General features: G+C 44.6%; 1 protein-coding gene across 1 annotated transcript; it reads right to left on the bottom strand.

Moving 5' to 3' along the window:
* Positions 1–718: 718 nt before the first annotated feature.
* On the bottom strand, positions 719–3,111 carry Rpl36a (ribosomal protein L36a). Its single transcript, XM_021153395.2, is given in 5 exon segments — positions 719–787; positions 1,130–1,252; positions 2,145–2,212; positions 2,537–2,642; positions 3,001–3,111. Coding segments are annotated over 5 exon segments (429 nt in total). The 3' UTR covers positions 719–766.
* Between the last annotated feature and the right edge of the window lie 3,843 nt (positions 3,112–6,954).

Here is a 6,954-nt window from a genome sequence, read left to right on the forward strand (position 1 = left end):
AGGGATGTATATTGAAAGGATCACAGCATGCTCCCCAGACTCCCTTATTAAATGCCTGAAGTGCTGGCGCACGCCTTTAATCCCAGCACTTAGGAGGCAGAGGCTTGAGGATTTGAGTTCGAGGCCAGCCTGGTCCACAGAGTGAGTTCCAGGACAGCCAGGGCTATACAGAGAAACCCAGTCTCAGGGGAAAAAAAGAATGGAGGGCTGGAGAAATGGCTCAGCAGTGACTGCTCTTCCGAAGGTCATGAGTTCAAATCCCAGCAACCACATGGTGGCTCACAATCTGTAATGAGATCTGATGCCCTCTTCTGGTGTGTCTCTTAGACAGCAACATTATACTCACATAATAATCTTAAAAGAAAAAAATGCCTGAAGCAAAACATATATAAAGCTTATTACTGGACTCAAATCCCTTTACATACAAGTCTCTACCTCAGGGGGTGGGGGCATCCTCTTGGGGAGGTGGGGGATGTGCAACATTCAGAGGTGGACTGGGAGGGGGATAAAAGTCTGGAATGTATTGAAAACAGATTTCAAATAAAGTCTCTACTTTGCCTTTTCTTATAATTTGTAACCCATGGACTTTAAATGCCAAGTAGGATCCCAACAAGTCACATTTCATACCTCTCAACAAGAGTCAATTCAAGGTACCAAGAACTTCAGGTAATTTCTGAAAGCTTTTAATTTATTCCCTCCCAAAGGAACAACTGCAATCAAAGGGATTGAAAGGTCAAGATTTTATTGTCTTCATAACAAAATCTGCTTAGAACTGGATCACTTGGCCCTGTAAACAGAACAGAAAAACAAAATGTTGTGTTTTGTAATTTTTAAGGAACCTTTACATAATCTATGGTCCTGTGTTCAATCCCAGCCACAGCCAAAATCTAAATACTGAAATCGTAGAGGCCATTTCTCTTTTGCACTTATGCAAACTTTTGTGTCTACTAATAAAGCATATGTCAGATTCACAAAACATTAAAAAAAAATACTTCTGGTCCCATGCATTCAGATATGGGCTATCTAACTCAGCTGTGAACATTATTATCTTGGAGGGTACCCTATATACACCGAGGCCTGAAACAGTGAACTCTACAAATAAAGCTTTACATTCAAAAGGAGAGAGTACCTTTCTCTTCTTGTCGCCTCCCAATTCAAAATGCTTGCATCTCTTAATAGCCAGCATCCTCTTAGATCTGCAGTTGGGCTCAACACACTCCAGTCTCAGCACAATCTTCTTTGTAGTTTTAGCCTAGAAAAGATATCAAGTCAAACCCCTCATGAAATTCCATTCTGCCAGTCTGCATTCAGCTATGGAGTGGTTTTTGTTCTTTTAAATCCAGAAGCCTGTTGGTTTTAAGAGAAAAATCTAACAGTAACGAAATGAAACGGAAACAGTGCTTGCTGCCACACACTTGTTCCCGAGGCAAGGTACAGCCACCACAGGAATGTGAGGTTAGCCTGTGCTACATAGTTCCCTCCCCCCCACAAAGCTACCTTAAATTTGTAGCCTTCTTGGTTACTTTTATTTTTGCCAGCCAAACTCACGCTAACTAGGAAATAAAATTTTTGGAATACATAAAGCTTAAGACGGATCAATTTCCTTAAAGCGTCCATTAGACTAATGTACACTTTTCTGGACTGGTACAGTCACTGCCGACTAATAATCAACGGAGTCCACCATTTTTGGCCAGAGATTTGCTATTTGGCAGTTTGAAAGTTGAAATGTATCAATTTTCCACACAAGTTAGCTGGATATTTAAATGTTTCCATTCAGCTCGGCTGGTGGTGGCTAACGCCTTTAATCCCAGCTCTTGGGAGGCAGAGGCAGGCGGGTTTCTGAGTTCGCGGCCAGCCTGGTCTTCAGAGTGAGTTCCAAGGCAGCCAGGGCGATACATAGAGAAACCCTGTCTCAAAAAAAAAAAAAAAAAACAAAAAAAAACAAAAGTTTCCATTCCCCGAAAAGCTTAACATGGTAAGTTCTAAGACAGATCTGGGTTGAAGCCCAGCTCTGCTACCTGGGAAATGTCCCTGCCACCAAGTGGGAGAACTTTACTGTGGTCAACACTAAAGCAATGCTTGCTAACAAGGGGTGAAAAATTCGAGTCCTTACCACAAGATGAAATGTGTCGGCAATCACTAACCTTTTTGCGGAAAATAGGCTTAGTCTGCCCACCATAGCCACTCTGTTTCCTGTCATAACGCCGCTTTCCTGGAAAAAAGTTACTCGTTAGGGTACACTACAGGTCCTAAGTCAAAATAGTCACAAGGAAAAGTCTCAGGTTTAAATTTGAGGCTGCCCTGCATTGAGAAATAGTACTAAGGGGGGGGGGGGGCGGGATACCTGGACCTGCCACATCAAAACCAAATTATTGAGTCTGGCATGCGGGGAACAGGTACAGCCCTAACCCTTGAGAGGCCAAGGCAGGAAGTTTGCTTATTCCGGGCCAGCCTGCCTTACAGAGGGGGAGGCTCTGGCCTTTCTCAACAACTCCCCGCCACACAACCACCACCAAATTACATCTAAGCAGCTTACCCTGGGCATACAAAGAATCCTTGCCCTTCTTGTACTGTGTCACCTTGTGGGGTTGGTGCTTCCCACATTTCTTGCAGAATGTCCGGCGGGTTTTAGGCACGTTCACCTAGTAAGAATAATGTACAGCACTCATTTACCGGACCACAATGGCCCAGAGTCCTCGCTGGATGCAAATAAAGCTGATTTATTCTACGACTCCTCACTAACACACAACGACTATGTAGCTCTAAAAGGCGTTGCAGTCCCACGCGCCACCAAACTGCGCATCCACCCGCCGCTAAGTCACGCCATCAAGTGAATTCCTCCACCCAGAACTTGGTTCTCTCTGTGTCGCTCTCTGCTATGTTCGGTTTCTCGGGTACATCGAGGTCATGCCAGAGCCCAGATGCACCCTGGGATGGTACTGTACACGCTGGGTACAAGGATTAAACTGGATGCTATCAAAGCCCCACAGACGACCGTACCATGTTCGCAGGAGCGCTAGCAGCTCGGAAAGAGAGAGGCTAGAGCAGCAACGGAAGTTTATAGGCGGTGCCTGAGTGCACTTCCTCAGAGCCGTGGGAAACGGCGACCATAGAGCCTGTCTGTAGGGAGCTCAGCACAGCGCCCCCGTATGGCTGGATGATTTATCTTCGCTGCAGACGCAAGTTTGAGCCGAGGCTCCGCCTAGGGTCTGCAGCCATCGGCTCCACTTCCTCCCGCCCAGCGCCAGTAACTGCTTTATCCCTGTTGGCGGAGGACGTTGCAATTTAGTAGCTTATGCGAAGAAAGCAGATCTCTTCCCAGACTCTAATCGCCGGTGTTGGAGCAGAACCGGGACTAGGATCAAGTGGAGGGGTCCTTCACCTCAGCATAACATTCTTTTAGTTCCACTTCAAGGAGACTGGGATGATCTTTCGCAGCCTAAGTGGGGCTTAAGGAAGCCCTGGGACGGTGCTAATTGCTTCCGTTCGTTTTTCATGTGATCAGTGGGGTCCACATGTTGATTTAATGTCTATTCGGTTTCAGACAATGTTGTAGGAGCAGAACAAGGTAATTGAGTGTGCTCCCCAAAGTCCAATTCCAGGCTAAGTACAGTGAAGAAAAGGAACAATAAATGCAGTGGCCTTTTAGCTGAGGAACTAAATGGGCTGATTTGACTGAAAACTGGCAATGAATTTACCCAGCTTCTGAAGTACTCGGGTCAGCAAAGAAAACGTACTTCAGCACTTTGCTTCCCCCCAATGCGTGGCAGCAGGCATGCATGATGCTTCAAGGGAGTTCTGCAGAGAAAGGCTGAAGGGTGCTGAGTTTTAAAGTAGACTTTTCCGAGTAATTCTAGGAGAAAGATGGTAATGCCCCTTCCATTTTCCAGGCGAGGAAAGCCGTGGTGTTTCCTTTCCAGTGGTATGGGAAACCATTTGTCCAGTGTCAGTAGCAGTGTCTTCAGAATGCATATCCCATGTGTTATGACTCCAGAACCTAATTTCCTTTTAACATCCCATAATATTACTCTGGTGGCCTGTGGGTCATAACAGCTATCTTTAAGACAGAGAGGGCCTCACTAATCCCAGGCTGCCCTTAAACTCACCTGCGTAGCTGAAGGTGGCTGCGAATTTTGGATCCTTGAGTGGTGGAGGCAGAGGGTATGCACAACCGTGCCTGGTTTATGCCTGCCTCTTTAAATCCTGTCCATCTCAGGAGCTGCTTACTAGTACAAATGAAGAGACTGAGGCACATGAGGCCTTAAATGCACTTGTCTAAAAGTCACACACATGGTTTTAGTGAAGCTGGAATTCCATCTTTAAGCCGTTTAATATGATATAGCCCTAGCCTTAGCCAGCATATTACACAGGGAAAGAGAGGCATCCACAGGTAGACAAATGGGCCAGAATGCAGAAGGGGATAGCAGTGGCCTAGGAGCTAATGGCAGGAGACCCTGGAGTATCCTGCTGGCATATCGCTTCGGAGACAAGCTGGCACTTTGATGATCTCCTGGGGTTAAGATAATAACAATGCCACACTCCTTTACCAACCCGCCAGCTGATGGCCAGCAGCATTGTCTAATCTCTAGCCCCTTAAAATGTTTCACTGGCCTTTAGGGAGTTTCTCAAGTTTTTATTTGTCTGTTTTTGTTTTACATGTAAGTGATCTGGAGACAGAAAGACAATTAGCCTTCTTTGTCTAATCAAATTTGGTTCTTTTTATCAGTCCCTGTGTGACATAGTTGGGGGGATTTTTTTTTAATTTAAAATATTTGACAAAATTGCATGTGTTTAAGGTATATAATGTGATGATATACACTCATCTTGTATAATAACTGCCACAGTCAAATTAATACATCCATCACTATCAATAGTTAGCGCTCTCTCTCTCTCTCTCTCTCTCTCTCTCTCTCTCTCTCTGTGTGTGTGTGTGTGTGTGTGTGTGTGTGTGTGTGTAGGGTGAAGACACTCAAGCCTGCTTTCTTATCCAACCTCAAGTATGCAGTTGAGTACTAATACAGTCTCCATGTTACATATTAAATCTCCAGAAGTTACTCATAGCTCATGATTTGTTTACCACTATGTTTCTGGTTTGTTTTGTTTCGTTTTTGAGACAGGGTTTCTCTGTATAGCCCTGGCTGTCCTGGAACTCACTCTGTAGACCAGGCTGGCCTCGAACTCAGAAATCCGCCTGCCTCTGCCTCCCAAGTGCTGGGATTAAAGGTGTGTGCCACCACTGCCTGGCTTGTTTCTGTTTTCTACATGTCTGTGCTCATTACTTTCCTCTAAAATGAAGCACTAAGAATTGAAGACAGGACTCTAGTTAGAGTCTTAAGTTCTCCGTGCTTCAAGACTACAAGAGAGTTACTTTCCTCTAGATATTTTACTTCTAGAAACAACAACAACAACATTTTTTTCAGATTTGCCATTTCTTTCAGTTGCTGTCAGCAAAGCCCATTTCCACACACCCTCCAGCCATCCACCCTGCTTCCACCTGGAGACTGTTGAATTTCCAAGTTGGAACCTACTTGTGAGACTTCACTCTTCACCCTGGAAAATACATCATTGAGTTTGACCTCTAAAGCTGAATGATGAAGGTCTTTTTGAATATTAATCACCCGGCTTCATAAAGTACACAGCCTTTCACGAGTTATACAGCACATTTATTGGGCTACTTTCTCTCTCTTCCTCACAGCTGTTTACTACAGACGGCACCCACGTCAGGACCTGATAGCACATTGTATTTAAGTGTATGCACGTGTACATGCCACGACCTGAGTGTGGAGGTCAGGAGTCCCACTAATGGCAATCACTTCTCTCCTTCCTTGGGGATTGGATGTAAGTCATGAGGCTTGGCAGCACGGGCTTTACCTGCCGACCCATCTCCATGGGGAATAGTTTGAATGTTCACCAGCTTTGTCCTCACTATTTTGGAATAGTCCTATTGGTATGAATGAGGGGGCTGGGTAAGTGGTTGTGACCAAAGGGTGAAAAAGTTCCTGCCTTTATTCTGTCTTCTGCCTTTGCTTCCCTGTCTAATTTCCCAAGGTACTGTTATTAACTTCCAATTCCCACCCCAAATGGACCTTCAGACATGATGAAGCATGTGACAAGAAGCATCTAACTGAAGAAAAAAGGAGGTATGGCGAATGTCTATGGTCACTCCATTGGTAACTGGCACAGCTATTGCATGTGACTAAGGAAAGGTCATCAATAAAGTAGGGAGAGCTATATAACATTTGGTGCTCATTGATCTATACCCATGTAGTGATTTACCAATTTGCCATTCTACAAATGCTTGAAAAAAAATCCCAGTACTTTCCAAATTCTGACCAATTTTGGGGATCAATAATATGTTTCTGTATTAGGGTGTAATGTCTCTGTAAGGCAATATGAAAGTGGTCCATGAGAGAAGACAGACAAGATCAGTCACCAGGGCCTCTGCCACCATCATGTGGCAAATATTAGCTACATTTCTTTAGGGGAATCCTCGGGGAGGAGATGGAAGCTGGGACACAAACCTGGGACCCACTGAGGGAACAGTCAGGCTTCAAAGAACACATCTAGTCTTGTTTGCTAGTTGACAGAATCAAAGAAAATAGTGTACCTTGTTTAACTTGGAGGAAATAAATGAGACAGAATCTCCTATGTTGTCCAGGCTTTGAACTGGTTGGTGATCGTCCTGTCCCCCATCACCCCAGTAGCTGGGATTATATTTTTTTTTCAGCATGGCTCAGTTCATAAGGCTAAATTTTGAAGGTAGAATAGTCACAAAAGAACATTTGAAAAAATGGGGAAGGGCACAAGTCCTTGTGTGGGCTTATATTCCGGCATCTTTATCTGCAGAAGAAAAATGCTTTCTTAGAAAATGACTCAGCAGGGAAGTCTTGTCTCTACCTCTGTCCGGCTATGTATTTCAGGGTCTCTGAGTGAGCTTTCTTTGTCCTCCAAGTT

The sequence above is a fragment of the Mus caroli genome, unplaced genomic scaffold (assembly GCF_978045245.1).
Source record: "Mus caroli unplaced genomic scaffold, Mus_caroli_1 scaffold_5, whole genome shotgun sequence".
NCBI lineage: Eukaryota > Metazoa > Chordata > Mammalia > Rodentia > Muridae > Mus > Mus caroli.